Below are 17,821 nucleotides of genomic sequence, written 5' to 3'. Positions count from 1 at the left end.
TGGTCCTGAACTCTTCTTTTTTGGGAGGGTTTTGAGAACTGATTCAGTCTCTTTATTTATGATTGGATGGTTGAGGTCTTCTTCTCAAGTCAATATTAGTTCATGCTTCTTTAGGATGTCATATATTTCATCTAAACTGTCTCATTCGTTAGCATATAGTTGCTCTTAGTATCCTTTTATTATCTCCTTTATATCTGCAGTGTTAGTAGTTTTGTCCCCCTCCCATTTCTGATTTTATTTATTTGCATCCTCTGTCTTTTTGTCTTTTTCAGCCTAGCTAAGGTTCCATAAACTTAATGAATTTTCTCGAAGAACCACTTTCTGGTTTTGTTGATTCTCTCTGTTTTCATGTTCTTAATTTCATTTGTTTCTGCTCTAATCATTTTTATTTATTTTCTTCTCTATGCTTTGGAATTATTTTTCTGTTCTTTCTCTAGTTACTCCAAGTGATAAGTTAATTCCTCAATTTTTGCTTTCTTATTTTTCAATATAGCTGTTTAATATGTTTCCCTCTCAACACTGCCTTTGCTCCATCCCTCAAATTTTTATATGTTGTGTTCTCATTTTAATTTGCCCTGAGATATTTATTTGTTTCCCTTGTAATTTCTTCCTCGACTCACTGGTCACTTAAGAGTATATTGTTTAATTTCCATATATTTGTGAATTTTTCAGCCCTCCACCTAATACTGTTTCCCAGCTTCATTTCATTGTGATATGAGAATTTGTTTTTATAATTTCAATCTTTTTACATCTTATGCATGTGCTCTGTGACCCAACATGTAGCCTATCATGGAGAATGATCCATGAGTACTTGAGAAAAATGCATATCCTGTTGATGTGGGGTGCATTGTTCTATAAATGTGTGTTAAGTCTAGTTCATTGATCATGTTATTCAAGAGCTCTGTTTCTTTTTTTGATCTTTTGTCTAGATGTTCTATCCATTGACAAATGTAGTGTATTAAAATCTCCAACTATTGCAAAGATGTTTACTTCTCCTTTCAGTGTTGTTAGTGTTTGCCTCATGTATTTTTTGGTACTGTGGCTCAGTGCTTAAACATTTATGATTGTTATGTCTTCTTGATGAATTTTCCCTTTTATTAGTATGCAATGTCCTTCTTTGTCTCTTTTAATTGTTTTACATTGAATTCTAATTTGTCTGTATCTGTATAGTTACCCTTGATATTTTCTGGTTACTGTTTGCATGAATATCTTTTAACAACATCTTACTTTCAACCTACTTTTGTCCTAGGGTCTAAAATAAATCTCTTATAGATAGCATATAGATGGATTCCATTTTTATCCAAACTTCCAGTCTATGCCTTTTGATTGGGGAATTTAATCCATTAACATTTAAAGTTCATATTGTAAAAGCAGTACTTTCTTCATTCATTTTTATTGTGGATTATATATATCTTATTTTTTATCTTTTCATTCTTTTAGTTACCTTTACTGATAATTTTCATTACTACCTTCTCCCCCAAATCACTCCCTCTAGACATTTCCTGTCAGCTTGAAGCACTCTCTTTAGTATTTCTTGCAAAGCATGTCTCTTGTTCACAAACTCTCTCAGTGTCTGTTTGTAAATATTTTACACTCTCCCTCATTTTGAAGGACAGTCCTTCTGGGTAGAGAATTATCATTTGATGATTTTTCTCTTTTAGTACGTTCAATATATCATACCACTGCCTTTTCACCTCTATGATTTCTACTGTGAAATCCACATTTAGTCTTTTTGAGCATCCCCTGCATCTGAGTGATCACTTTTCTTTTGCTGTTTTCAGAATTCTCTCTTTGTCTTTGACATTTGACAGTCTTATTAGCAAGTGTCTGGAAGAAGATGTATTGGGATCTATTTGTTTGGGTTATGCTTCACTTCTTGGACCTGTAATTTGATGTCTTTCATAACAGTTGGGAAATTTTCAGTGATTATTTCTTCAATTACTCTTTCGCCCTTATTCTTCTCTTTCCACTATAACTGTAGCACACATATTTACATGCTTAATGTTGTCTCTCAATTCCCTGAGACCTTGCTCATATTTTTCCATTCTTTTCCCTATCTGTTCTTTTGTATGAAGGATTTCTGATATCCTGTCTTCTCTTCACTTATCCTTTCTTCTGCCTCTTCAGATCTGCTGTTGTGTGTCTTCATTTTGATTTTTATCTCTTTTATTATGTATTTCATTTTTTTCAAGTTTTTGAGTTTTTTTTTTATGGTAATCCAGTTACTTCTTTATATCTGTCATTTCTTTTTCCACATTTTTCTTCAATTCATTGAATTTATTAAGAAGATTTGTTTGAACATCTTTAAGTAGTTGTTTTAACTTCTATATCTCATCTGACATTTTAATTTGTTCCTTTGATTGACCATATTTTGCTTCCTAGTGTGGCTTGTAATTTTTTTACTGGTGTCTAGGCATCTGATTTTTTAATTATTTTATTCTAGAGGTCATATCTCTTTTTCCTAGGGTTTTCTTATTGGGTCCTTTGTTCTCTAACTATTCTTTGACATTCAATTCAATTTTGTTTTAGAGCTTTAGCATAGCTTCTGTTTAACTGATCACAATTTTTCAGCTCTTAGTTTTCTGATTCTTACCCTGCCTATTGGAAGTATTTTGAGATTGCCCCTTTTTGTACAGTTGTTGGAACCCCAAGAAAAGCTTTCTCTTTCCCTTTCTTCCTTGGGGAATGTTGAGCCGCTGTTTGTTTTGTTTTGTTTTTTCCTCTATGGGTTTTTATCATTCCCTTCATTACTTCTAGCAACTTTTATCTGGAGGGCTGACTCTGTGAGGAGGATTTTCCAGATAAAATCGACCCATCATGTTTTATCAGTCAAGATAGGCTCAGTTCTCAGGAGGTGGGTATAATTAATGTCAAGCTTTCTGGGGGTTAGACTAAGCAAGGTGTCAGTTTTTCCTTTGAAGTCTATTGATTCTGTAGTTTTCCTGTCCTGCCCAGTAGATGGTGCTTGTCAGTCTGCTGTTCCCCACAGGCATAAATTGATCTGTGTCTTTAATTCTCAGCAGATCCTGGCTCTGCCAGTAGTGTGGCTGACACAGAGTCTGAGGCTGAAGGTGGGCTTAAACTGTTTCTGTTTTCTAGTTCCTGGGTCTGAATTCTTTCAGTCACCCTCTGTACTTGGCCTTGTCCCCTCTCATTTTTCTTTTTATGTGGGGGAGGAGTCACTCTTCAGCCCTCTGTTCCCTACAAGCTGGAAAAGTTACAGGTCTTACAAACAGTCCCACTTGCACCCATCAGGAACCTATTTGAAACAGTCTGGGCTCTTCTTTTTGTCAGTGGAAACTGTTGCTTATATCTCAGACCCTGGGGTCTAAGTTCAGTGAATGAGAGCCACCACTTGCCCTGGGCACAGCCCCCCACCCAAGTTTACTTGGGAAAATTAAGACTTTTAGGGAACTATCTTCTCTACATGGTTGGTTAACTTTGTCTCTCAGTAAAGTCCTACTTCCACCCTTTCAGGACTGAAAATGGACAATGCCTGTTGCTTTCATTAATGGTCTTCTTAAAAAACAAACAAACAAAACAAGCTGCTTCCAGAGCTGGAACCCAGCATCCCCAGTTTGCCAATCAAGAGCTAGAGTTGGTATTTAGCTCTAGGTTCCACTTTTCTTATGGCACAGCCCTTTTCCAGTAATCTGAGCTCTACCAAATCCAAAGGACTTTGGATTTTTGTTTGTTTGCTTTATCAGCCTGCCTTCTTCCTGTTGGGGAGATACTTCCCTGTTTCTTTCTTGTTTGCATTGTAGATTTATTTATGCTCATAGCTGGTACTCAGCAGTCTGAAAATGGTAATCAAATCTACAGTTGGAGAATGGTTGAATTACCTTATCCTGCTCCTAATACAGAGAGCTTCTGTTCCACTGGCGAAATACCTGAGTCAGTGTGCCATGCCAGTGGGGAGAAGCACCAGCTTCCACCATGTGGAAATATTTACTTACAGTTTTCTGCCATGATTTATTAATCTTGACCTTTCTGTTGTTTCTGCCTGGTGTGAAATATAATCTGGTGTCCTAAAATCCACAGACAATTGTTTCAGACAGTTCTTGGCTATTTACTAACCACCTTGGAGGGTGAACTAAATCCCAAACTTCCTTATGCTGCCATCTTAGTCCCTCCCTATATGTTTAATATTAAAACACCATCTAGAACTTGCCAATTCATATTGAAATTTGGTTATCGTAGAGATCAAAATAAATCCTAAAATTATGGATACAAGAAAAGGCCTTACCTAAAAGCAGTAAGTCAGCCAGATGATGGTGATTTTTTTTTTCTTTCCCATGCCAGACTATATCCCCACTTCCCCACACACATACAGACACTTCAGTTTGTTGGCAAGGCTTTTTGGATCATGTAGTTTTTTTTTTACCTAGTAGGCACATAATTCAGCCTTCAACTAAACAAAACTTTGTTTTTCCAAGAAGTATGTTTTTTTTTGTTTGTTTTCTTTTTATTTTCAGTGACTCTTCACTATGGTGCAATTGAGATGGAATATTCTTCCATAGTAGATGACTATTAAAATGAAAACTGGGACCATTCTGTTCTAGCTTGTGTATATCATGGTTGTTACTTAGTTACTAGTGAACTGGGCCAGCAGAGTGACAAGGATAATTGTTATCCTTTTCATAAAAGCATAGATACATATAAATAGTAAATGACTATTTTATATCTCAAGAAGTTAAAAAATAAATGCCTGCATTTTGAAAGCACCTATTAAGTTCATTTCTGGATTTTATTAAAAAAAAAAAAAAACATAAACTGTTCCATCGCAGATTATTTATATCAATTCCTTCTTTATATGAACTAGGCCTATGATCCTCAGCTATTACAATTATTAAATGTTTTCATACATTGAAGCTATGCAAAACTTATATACAGGAAAATAATCATAGGTGATTATATCATAAAGTTTAAAGTTATTATCTCTTATGGTGGCAGTCCAGTTACCATATAAGTACAATCAGAAAACATTGCTTTCTTAAAAATTGTCATGTAAATTTTAAAAATCCCTGTGTTGGCAAGATTATAAAATGATTTTCCTTCTGTTTGTCTTTTCAAATATTTCAATACTAATTACATTATTGTACGGTCATGAATAATTTTAAATGGAAATTTTGTATTTTGTTTAGAAATTTTTGGAAATTCTATGGTGCTAAATAACCAAATCCCAAAGGCTGTCCCATTATTATTTCTCTAGATGGCGTAGCATGTTAGATTTCATTGCAAATATCATCTCTCCACATGTGCATGGTTTTAATTGGCTCCAGTGAACTTGAAGAATTTTTAATACTAAAAAATTTAAGTATTTACCTAAAGTGAGTTTCATGAATATTTCAAGCCTAGAAAAATTGAACAATTCTTTTACAAACTTATTTTTTGGGTCTGTATATGTACATAAAAAAATGACTACCAAGAAAACAAGGTGAAAGTAAATTTTTAAATTTATTTCTGGATAAAGTTAAAAATAGCCTAATGATAGGAATGCTAGAAAATTCTATTGCATTTAATCTAACTTATGGTTGTTCTGTAATTGTTACTGTAGACCAAATGTTGCATTTTTTTTGCATTTATTGTTGTATATATTACAGTCCAATCATTAGTGAAATGTCAAGAGAATTTCAAATGGCCTTGAAGAAACTTGATGATTTTTTAGGCACTTACTCCTTCTTTCTTTGATAAGCTCATTTTCTCCAGCAGCATGATTGGGATTTTGAAAAATGATAAATTACTCAGCACTAGTGCTGACTATGAACAGCAGGAATAATGGTGTATGGTTGCCAAAAATATACTAAGTTAGGTCCCTTGTGGCCATCCTGAGCAAAGACCCTGAGTGTCAGAAAAGACAAATGGTGAAAAGCAAATTGAGGGAGGGCTACAGCAAATGTCCAGGTTCCCAATCAAAAGCAGTCCATGAATACAAGATAGAGAGGCTTGTATATATATATTAACAGAGTCCTAGTTTATATGTTCATATAATAACCCTGATCTTTCAGCCAATAAAATATGAATATGTTGTAGAACCAACTATAAAAATTGGTTTCCGTAATTACATACAGCTCTCTCTCTCTCTTACTCTCTCTCTCTAATATGTATATGGTAGATAGGTGCACATATAATATGTATGGTACCTAAATAGGTGATTCCAGTATGGTCTCTTTTGACTTTCCTAATTCCATCTGTAAGTACATATTTCTAATTAAGCTCAAATTCTGAGATACCATGAATTAGAACTTCAGCATATTTTTTGAGGGGTACACAATTCAATCCCCAACAATATACATGTTATATTTTTGTTAATATATGTAGCATGTATGAGTATGCAAACATGTATGAGTATGCAAACATGTATGAGTATGCAAACATGAAAGTGTGAAAGTGCAATCTTTATTTTCCTCAACTCGTTTGGAAATGGGATAACATACTCACAGTATGTGACCTTGAGCAGGTTACTCTGAGGGAATTTTTGGTAACTGAAATAATGCTGATTGGTCTGCACTGTAAAATTATCCTAGATGCATTTTTTTCCCCAGAGAGAGTAATTATAAAATAATCATAATATGTAATGAAAAAGATCATTCACCAAGAATACCATGTATTCTATGAGTTGTGACATTCATAAATCTTTTCTTAGATAAGAGGGTATAACAGGACATAACAGTCTGTCTCTTTCTACATGATAGATTCCCATCATGGACAGTAATGCCAAAACTACAGACCATTAGTCAAAGATTTCTAAATAAAATTTTGAACTATATCCAATGAGGTTTCTCCCAAGGGTTCTTCAAATTGTGGAGAATGCCAATACTCATAAAATAACTTACCAAGAATTGATAATGTATGATCATTATAATTCAAAGTTTATACAGCCCAATTATTTATGGAATATTAGTTCTCAATTCTCAAAAATATTTTTAGGGTGATTCTATAGGTTTTATGTTTTGATGATTGACATTTGCATGTTTCTTTGTTAGAGTTTGCAATTCTTCAATATATATACTTTGTCTGATAGCATTTGCTACTTTAGGATAATTTTTAAATGTACTCCACCCATGCTTAAGCACATTGTAATAAAAATGTGACAAGATAAAAGGTATTGTTTTGAGGGTTAAAGTTACAAATGTCAATTTGTGTCTTCATTTTTTAAAGTGCTGTAACAAAGTACCTCAAACCCAGAAGCTTCAAACAATGGAAATTTCTTTAAGTTCTGGAGGCTAGGAGTAAGAAATTAAGGTGTGGACAGGGCCATGCTTTCTTTGAAGTCTATAGGGAAAAATCTGTTCTGTGTTTCTTCGGACATTCTTACATCTGTTTGTCTGTCAGTGTCCAAAATTACTCTTATAAAACACTAGTCATTTTGGATTAGGGGCCGGAACTATTCCAGTATGGTCTCTTTTGACTTGCCTAATTCCATCTGTAAGTACATATTTCCAATTAAGTTCAAATTCTGAGATAGCATGAATTAGAACTTTAGCATATTTTTTTGAGGGGTACACAATTCAATCCCCAACAATATACATGTTATATTTTTGTTAAGCACATGTAATCCAACATTTTAAAGCAATAAATGCATACATGGCTCTGTAAATTTACTATTGTGCTCTAGAATTCTTCTACTGTCATCTATTCTGGTTTCTTTGAGATTATCTAGTTATGATCACTCTTTTTGTTTTCTTTTTCTGTTGTTGCTATTTTGAGTAATCCCTTTATCAGGGGCATGTACATTTTATATAATTCATCTCTATTTATCATAATATTTCTAATGTTCTCATTTCTTCTCTTTTATGTATCTTTTATTTCTTTCACCTGAATATCACCCATGTTATATTTATTTTCAGAGTTTTTAATTTCAAAATGGCTTATATTTTTATCATAATTAATGAGATATAGCCATGATTATACTCCTGGAATTTCAATATTTTGTTGTTCTTTCAGACTATATATTCAGTTCTTATTAAGTCTCTAAATATTACCATTGTATTTTGGATGCATAAATAAATCTTATATTTCAATGATTTTCTAGTGCTTAGGAGACACTTTGTATATTTGGCATTAAAGATTTTATCAGGGTAGTTTTTTTTTTGAATTACTTATGAGTATTTGTTTATTTAAAGTCTTTATAATACACATCTTAGAATAGAAACCATTCATAAAATTATTCTTTTGAATTGGGTCAAAGTGTCCTCCACGACACATAGAAATCTCCACAGGGCTACAGCCCATCATGACACCTGGCTTCCATCAGGGTAAGTGATACAAGAGAGTATGAGAGAAAGCAACTCGTTATAGAAGCCAAGTCTTTTTGTAACCTAATCTTGGAAATGACATGCCATGACTTTTTCTATGCTCTGTTTTTAGAAGTGAGTCACTAAATCCAGCCAACATTCAAGGGTAGGATACAAATACTAGGAGGTAAGGATCATTGAGGACCTCCTTAGAAACTGCTTATTAAGGAATTTGCAATTGACTTGCAATTGACAAATAATTGTTGGCTATGTGAAGAGTGTACAGAACATTAAATTGCATGTACTGCATTTTTGTATAATAAGACATAGTGCAAAGGAAAAAGTTACTATACATGTAGTTCTTCTAAACATGATCTTCTTTGGGTGGCTTGAACCTTGTATGCAATTGCCTAAATATTTTCATAACCTACTTGTACAATTTTTAGCAGCTCTCTTTGTAATACCAGCACCATAACAATTATGAAACTTATGCATGTGTCTCTATTTATTAGGGCTGTTTTGTTTATTTGTTTGGAAGTTCCTTAATGCCAGTTTAACTACCTGAAAATATTTTGGGAGGCTTGTAGAACTTTGGGAAAGCCTCATCTATCTGAGCTTTATAGACCACAGCAACCAGGAACTTGACTGCTAGGCCCCCCTGTCCAAAAAAAAAAAAAAAAAAACAGAAATTTAAACATTTATATGAATTTATTTTATATTTCTATATGTTGTAGAACAACAGTGTGTTCTTTTTCTTACCCGGAGCACCATAATATTTTCCATACATGTATAAAACATCTTGATTCTTCTCTGGTGCTGATTCTAAGATCTTAAATTGATTTCTTCTGCATAAAGTTTGGAAAAACATGGCTGTTTTCAAGAGCCCCCTCCAACATTTCCTAGCTTTGCCACCAAGAAGAGACTAAAGTTCTTTCTTGGTTCCAGTTAAAAATTTCTGGAGAATAACTCAGTTTAGAACATTGAAAGTCAGCTACTAACTCCTTCACTAGTCAAGTGGAAGAAGAAAGGAGGAATCCTACAGTCTTTGGGTGCCCTTCCCAAGACACTTAACTGCAGCAAGGAGGATAGAATGTTTAGCAATATGAAAGATCTTGATGGAACCAAATGGGTGAGTTCCAGGGAGCACATGTTTCCCAGAAGGGATTGTTCCACCCAGGAAATATGTTAGTGGATATTACTGAACTAACAAGAATAGGTGTTTTCTTTACTTGACTGTGAGTTATTGATATCAGATAGCGTGTTTTATTTAGGGGTGTGTGTGCATGTTTGTGGTTTTATTTTTGGCTCCAATGACTATGGAAAAGAAATGGGAGAAATGCTAATTGAATAACTTATACACACACACACACACACACACACACACACACACACACACAGACAAGCAAATTCACCCTTGTGTTTACCTATCTGCTTTTTTAAGCATTCAATTTTACCTTTAGGAGCCAATAAAAACATTAAGGCAACTCACCAGAGTTATTAGCTTACTTTAAAAATAATACCACAACTTAAAAACGACTGGATGAGAGAAATCATTGTCATGGGTATTCTTATTTGCTTATCTATTCAGTCTACTCAAATCATTCCATAAAATATGAATCTATTAGTTTAGTCTTTGCTGAAAGTTTCTTTTATCAAATTACATTTTAATTCAAGATTCCTGTTTTTCTTGTTCTTTGAGATTTTCTATAACAAATTAATTTAATCAATACATATATAACTTATTGATAAATAATTGGTATGGACATGTTCAGTATGTTTGTTAATAGTTAATATTTATTCCATAAATTCTTATAAATTCCTGTACCATTTAGTATCAGTACATACTTTGAAAAATAGTTATTTTTGCCTATTAGACAATAATATTTATAGAATCAATAATGCTTTACTGTTGTTATAGAAGGTATAGTGTCAAAATTAATTATACCACATTATCCTATGTAATCATTATATTTAAATTCTCAACCTTCAACTTAGGTATTGATTTTTGTATGTTTAATGACATTTTTATTAATGACTTTTTACAAAGCTACCTCAAATATTTTTTAAAAGCAGACGAGAAATAAATGACAAATATATTAATATAGTTATCATCTCTCTGTGTCATGACTAATACATTTTAATGAATTTAATGAATTTAAGTCTATTGATCAAAGCAATGGTATATGTTCACATCATAAGCTCTGTCCTTTTCACCTTTGTTCTTCTTTTAGATTCCAAGTTCCCACTCTTTTATATTTTAATTTTCCATACTCTATAGAGTGAGAACCCCATAATTAATTCAGTTTTTGTTTCTCAATTTTAAGAATGCAAACTTGATCTCTGTTATTGTTTTCCTTTCTGCTTATGGGCTTATAGCTAATATAATGCTTTATATTCAGACATATACACATTCTTTTCACTGAAAATATTTGGAATATATTTTAAAGATGAAGTCACTAGTATTTTAAACTGCTGATTAATAAAACAATATTTTGGGGTACATGAGAATTCAGTAGTAAAATGTTCACCTTCCATGCAGGAGACCCAGGTTCAATCCCTGGACCATGCAACCCAAAAGAATAAATAAATAAAATAAAATAAATCAGTATTTTGAAGTCTGAAAGAGAAAAAAATTTATATGTTATGAAACATAACGTTAATTTGAATATGTACTCTAAACACTTTAACATCTATTTCTTAGGAGTATACTTTTATAATTATTAGCATAATTAATTGTTTAATATATAATATTTTCCAGAGCACTATCAGCTGTATGTTCCTGAGTCAGCTCAAGTTGGTTCAGCTGTTGGGAAAATCAAGGCAAATGATGCAGACACTGGTTCGAATGCTGACATGACATACTCCATCATAAATGGTGATGGTATTGGGATATTCTCCATCTCCACCGACAAAGAAACCAGAGAAGGGATACTTTCTTTAAAGAAGGTAAAAAGGCATAGTTTTCATGATTGAGGCAACTCACCCATCTCTCCATGAATAGAAATTTGGCAAAGGTATGGATAATCTAAAATGTCAGGTCATAAATGAGATAAGATATTTTCTCTTTGTCATATAATTTAATTTTCATTATTAATAATTAATTAATTAACTAATTTAATTATCTCATTTTAATATTAGTGTATTTTACCCTTCGAATCCTCTTTTAGATTCAATTGTGATATTTTCAAAATCACAATTGGTATAAAATATACAATGGGAGACAGATAAATTGAATATGCTAATTAAATATCACATAAATTGAGTCAATTTTACTCAAATTTAAGATGCAAACCTATTGAATTATATTAAAAGTTATGTTATAACTTATTTGAGACTTAGTTATGCTACTATTCATCTGAAATAAACTAGTAATTTCATAAATCTATTTGAAATCTTGAATTACCAGAAAAAACACACAAACAAAGAATTCTTAAGAGAGATTTGACTCTCCAGATGTGTTTGATCTGGTCCCTCCCAGAGTTTCGCCTTCCTTTCAGAGCTCTTTATTCCTCTTGTACACTCTATCTGACTCTTCTGCCATAGGGTCTATTTCTCTTTATTCCGACCCTCACCCCACCCCTTCCCTGCTGGGGCCGTAGTCAATTTCCAAACATCCTAATATCCTTGTGCATGACTCAGCTTTCTTTTTCTTCTTTGTCTTCTTCTTTTGACTAAGTTTTCCTCCACTTTCTCCAGTATAAAGGCACACATTAATAACAAAATGGCTAACTCATAGCCATAAACACTGTTCATAAGGTAAACGTGTTTTTAGAGTTTTCAGAAAACCAAAATTTATAAAAAAATGTCAGCTCTACTATCATTACTCTAAGTAATACTTATCTAAATAACAAAAGAGGCTTTTCTCAGCAAGGTAAAAATCTTCAGCATGTCAGCATACCCTCCTTAAGACAGGATTTTGTTTGACAATCATGGAGACATTAAACTAGAATCATGAACCATTAACTTCCTCCCCCATTCATTTAATCTCTCACAATCTGTCATGGGGACCAAATCCATAATTCTCTGCCTTTAAGAAAACATAATTCTCTTGTCCTAGTAAAGATGAAGTAGAAACAGACAATGAGCAAGAAGCATCTAGATGCAACTCCTGATGTAGTGCCTCAGTTTATAAGTGTTCAAAGATTTCAGATGGGGAATCTGGTAATACTCATATCCCTAGGTTTTATCTCCATCTATTTTACTTCAGTAAGAAGGTTGTGGGACTCAGGAATTTGCCTTTGAATCAAGTACTCCAGATGATTCTTCCAGGGAATATGTTCAGAACTCAGGCTAAGAAATTTTAATCTAATGTGCCACTGTAGATATTGAATCCCACCTATCTATATATATACTATCTGTATCTATCTATCTATTGATAATTATCAATAATTTATGTATAATCCATTCTTGCAAATACTTTTCTATTTGTACTATATAAAATGACATGAATTCTTCTCTCAATAATTAAAATTTTATATTGATGTTTAAATTGAGGATTGACTTATCTTCGAATGCTACATAAAGGGACTGCTAGGTAGAATATAAATTGCATAACCACTTGTCAAATAGATCAGAAGTCAAAACTGGTACCTATAAAAATTAATATGTTCACATAATGTGCTTTCTCAGAATAGTATTTCTTAGGTAATCTCAACCCTGGATCTAAAGCTGTGACGATAGTCAGTTGTCATGTCTTTGTGTAATTTAAATATAATATTTATTATATATGTATATAAATATAAATTTTACATGCAGAAGCTGTGTAGGCCAATTGCTTTTACATTAGCCACGCAAGTGTGAACAAATCTAGTTGCACTCCTTGCCTTTATAGAGTTTCCACCAGGTGGAAGTGGATGGTGACATTAATAAAATATCACACGCGCTCCTAGATCAAAATTATAAACTCTTCTATGAAGGAGTGTTATATTGAATATTGAAAAAATTCTGGGATATTTGATTTTTGTCTGGTAAGTCAGGGTTGGTTGAACAAAGAACTGAAAAAAAATGTAGAAGTTAATTAAGTGAAGAGTGTAAAGGATGAGCTATCTAGGAAGTGTAAAAGATGAACTCTCTAAGAAGAGGAAAGAATACCCACACAGAGTCTGAGGTGGGCAGGACATGGTATATTTAAAGAACTGAAAGAATATAGTTGAATCTAGAATAAAGAAATTGAGGGGTTCAGTGGGTGTGACCAAGATCATATAGGTCCTTGCTAAATTTTGCATCAATGGGGAGCCATTTAAGGTGTCTAATCAAGAAGTTACAAAGTCTATTTTGATGCCAATATTTCATCTTAGATGTTGACATAAATGCATGAGGAAAAGACTATGTTTTAACACAACATTGCATTCTTCACATTTAGCACTTTTAATGCATGCAGTAGTCATTCAGTAAGAATTGGAGTTAATTAATGAATGGATAAGAAGTTAAGAAGAGGGATGCTTGTTTTTCATTCCCTGATGGCTTTATCACCCTGATGAACTGTAATGAATGAGCTGATTCTTTTTGAAAGATGACTCCTGTAACCTAGGAAGTACCAATATTGAATAGGTAAACAGAAGACAGGAAATAGAATCATGGAGAAGATTTTTTTTTTTAAAGCAGCTAATTTTGGCATTAAGAAAAAAAGCGAGGGAGGCCTTACAGGAGGGAAGTAGTTACTGAAAAATAAAGTTTTCTATAAATTCAAAACAATTAAAGATTATAAATATGAATCATATTTGGCAAAAGTGAGGACAGGAATTACTGGCTGATTGTGACTTGGATTTTTCGGAACATCATGACCAACGTGAGTTTCACAAAATAGTAGCAGCAAATAATGTTTGTTGACTGTTTCCTCTGTGCCAGTCAAATTTTATTTATTTTTTGTAAATCTTGATAGAATTATTACATGTTTATCACTCATTTAAGTAATACTATGACATCATGAGGTAAGGAGTGTTAATATCTGCAGATTATAAGTAGAGAAGCTAAATCACAGAGAAATAAATAATCATGCTCAAGTAGAAAATCAGTAACAGAAGACTGAATTTAGGCAGTCTGTCTTCAGAGTATGCACACTTAAGCATTTTAAATAGTTGGATGGAAACGCATATATTTATTATTTTCTACAGTAGATAGAACAAATAGTGCAGAAGAGTGAAACTGGGAAGTAAGGAAGTATGGAGAAGAGGAGAAACACAACACTAGGAACAATTTTGTTGTAAAATATAACATAAAATATATGAAACAAAGAGATGAGGGCATAATGGAGTAAATATTTTAATTATAAGTTGATGACTGAGTGTGTTTTCTGGTAGACTGGTAGAAGTTCAATAGTGATAAAAGATATTGAGGATACTGGAGGGAGGATAATTGATCTTTAAAAATCCACTGAAGGTAGAGATGGCCTTCAATGGATCTTTATTTTATCCTTTTGTAAAAAGTATTTTTATTGAGAAATTTCACACATACAGTCCATAATGGTATATAATCAATGGCTTATAATATCATCACATAGTTATGTATTCATTACCATGATCATTTTTAGAATATTTGCATCACTCCAGAAAAAGAAATAAAAAGGAAAAAAAAAAAAACTTGTATATACCGTAACACTTCCCCCTCCCTCTCATTGATCATTAGTATTTCAATCTGCCCTATTTTCAGCCTTTATCTCCCCCAGGACGTATTTATCTTTTATGCTTATTTTTCTTACTCACTTGTCCAAACCTTGGATAAAAAGAGCATCAGACACAAGGTTTTCACAATCACATGTTCACATTGTAAAAGCTATATAGTTACAATCATCTTTAAGAATCAAGGCTACCTGAACACAGCTCAACAGTATCAAGTACTTCCCTCCAGACACTCCATAAAGTAAAAAGGAATCTCTATATAATACGTAAGATTAAACTCCAGGATAACCTCTTGACTGAAATCTCTCAGCCACTGAAACATTTAATCTCATTTCTTCCCCCTTTAGGTGAAGAAGACTTTCAGAGTTCAATGATACCAGGAACAGCTCATGCTGGAAGTCCTGTCCCACACTGTCAGGGAGAGTTACACCCCTGGGAGTCATGTGTCACACAGGAGGGAGGGCAGTGAGTTCATCTAATGAGTTAGCTTAAAGAGAGAGGCCACATATAAGCAAAAAACGAGGTTCTCTGTAGGTGACTCTTATGCGTAATTATAAGTAGTAGGCTTAGCTCTTTTTTTGTAGGGCAAGATTGAGGGCTCAGCTGATTGAACTGGTTGACCCACGCTTATGGGAATATCAAGAATTCCCCATATTGGGAAGGTGAATATTTCTTCCTTTCTCCCCAGTCCCCCAAGGGAACTTGTGTATACTTTTTTTATTCTCTGCCCAAATAACTGTACTCTGTCTTACAGCTGTATAACATTCCATCGTATGTATATACCACAGCTTGTTTAGCCTCTCATCCGTTGATGGACATTTGTCTTGTTTCCATCTCTTGGCAACTGTAAATAATGCTATTATAAACATTGGGGTCCAAATGTCTGTTTTTGTCCTTACCTTCAATTCCTCTAAATGTATACCTAGTAATAAGATTGCTGGATTACATGGCAATTCTATACCTTGCTTCCTGAGGAACTGTAAACTGTCCCCCAGAGTGATTGTACCATTTTACATTCCCAACAACAGTGGTTAAGTGTGCCTCTTTCGACGTATCCTCTCCAGTACTTTTACTTTCCTGTTTTTTTAATAATGGTCATTCTAAAGGGTGTCAGATGATATCTCATTGTGGTTTCGATTTGCACTTTTCTAATACCCAGTGAAGTTGATCATCTTGTCATATGCCTTATAGTCATTTGCATTTCCTTTTCTGAGATGTGTCTGTTCATATCTTTTGCCCATTCTTTAATTGGGTTGTTTTTCTTTTATTGTTGATTGAAGAATCTCTTTATCTTCTCGATGTTAAACACTTATATGATATGTGTTTGCAAATATTGTCTCCTATTACATAGGCTGCCTTTCTACTTTCTTGACAAAGTTCCTTAATGCACAAAGTGTTTAATTTTGAGGAGATCCCATTTATATATTTCTTTTTTCAAAGTTAGTATTTGGAGTGTAAGGTCTAGAAAACCATCTCCTGTTATAAGATTTATAATATATTTACCTACATTTTCTTCTAAAAGTTTTATGGTCTTAACTAGAATGTTTAGGTTTCATCCACTTTGAGTTAATTTTTGTTTATGGTATGAGAAATGGATTCTCTTTCATTCATTTACATATGCATATCCAGTTCTCCAAACCCCATTTATCAAAGAGGCTGCTCTGTCCCAGTTGGACTGATGGACCTAACTTATCAAAGATCAGTTGTTCATAGATGAGATAGTCTATTTCTGAACATTCAGTTTTATTCCATTTATCAGTTTATTTATCTTTATGTCAGTACCATGTCCACTGTAGGTTTGTAATATGCTTTAAATTTGGGTAGTGTGAGACATTCCACTTCATTTTTCTTCCTCAAGATATGTTTAACTACTCAAAGCACCCTGCCCTTGTATATAAATTTGGTTATTTCTTTTTTTTTTCTATCTTTGCAGAGTAAGTTGGGATTTTAATTGGTATTGCATAGAGTCTATAAATCAATTTGGGTATAATTGACATTTTAACTATATTTAGTCTTCCAACCCATGAACATGGTATGCCCTTCATTTATGTAGGAGACCATGATTTCTTTCAGCAAATTCTTATAATTTTCTGCATCTAGGTCCTTTGTATCCTTAGTTAAATGTATTCAGAAATACTTGAGGTTTCTCGTGTTTTTTTTTTTTTTTTTGCTATTGTAAATGAATTTTTTTTTCTTGATTTCCTCCTCAGATTGCTTATCACTAGTGTATTGAAACACTACTGATTTTTGGGTTTGGATCTTGTAATCTGCCTCTTTGCTGTACTCATTTAGGAACTCAGAAGCTGTACTGTAGATTTTTCAGGATTTTCAAAATGAAATATTATGTCACCTACAAAGAATGAGACTTTTGCTTCTTCTTTTCCACTGTGGATGCTTTTTATTTATTTTTTTCTTGTCTAATTGCTCTGGCTAGAACTACCAGCACAATATTGAATAATAATGGTGACAGTGGGCATACCTATCTTTATCCTGATTCTAGAGGGAAAGCTTTCAGTCCTTCCCCACTGAGGATGATGTTAACTGTAGATTTTTCATGTATTTGTTCCCTTTTATTCCTGTCCTTTGAAGTATTTTCTTCAAGAAAGGATGTTGGATTTTGTCAAATGTCCTTTCTGCGTCAATCAATATGATCATGTGACTTTTCTGTTTAGACTTATTGATATAGTGTATTACATTAATTGATTTTCTTGTTTTGAATCATCCCTGCAAGCCTGGAATAAATCCTACTTTGTCATGGTGTATGATTATTTTAATATGCTATTGGACTCAGTTTGCAAGTATTTTGTTGAGGATTTTTGCATCTATATTCATTAAAGAGATTGGTCTGTAATTTTCTTCTCTTGTAATATCTTTGTCTAGCTGGGTATTAGGTTGATGTTGGCTTCATAGAATGAGTTAAGTAGCTTTTCCTCCTCTTCCATTTTTTTGAAGATGTAAGCAGGATTC

The 17,821-nt window shown here is 33.2% G+C and overlaps 1 protein-coding gene across 1 annotated transcript in view; it reads left to right on the top strand.

Moving 5' to 3' along the window:
- The window catches only part of CDH18 (cadherin 18), a 518,873-nt gene that overhangs the window by 405,760 nt on the left and 95,292 nt on the right, over positions 1–17,821 (top strand). The window contains exon 6 of the mRNA XM_077115122.1: positions 10,996–11,183. Within this exon, the coding sequence (XP_076971237.1) occupies positions 10,996–11,183 (188 nt within the window). The remainder of the gene's footprint in view (positions 1–10,995; positions 11,184–17,821) is intronic.

Source organism: Tamandua tetradactyla, chromosome 9, assembly GCF_023851605.1.
Source record: "Tamandua tetradactyla isolate mTamTet1 chromosome 9, mTamTet1.pri, whole genome shotgun sequence".
Classification (NCBI taxonomy): domain Eukaryota; kingdom Metazoa; phylum Chordata; class Mammalia; order Pilosa; family Myrmecophagidae; genus Tamandua; species Tamandua tetradactyla.
Note: the sequence above shows the minus strand (reverse complement) of the source record. Positions and strands in the feature narration are given on the sequence as shown.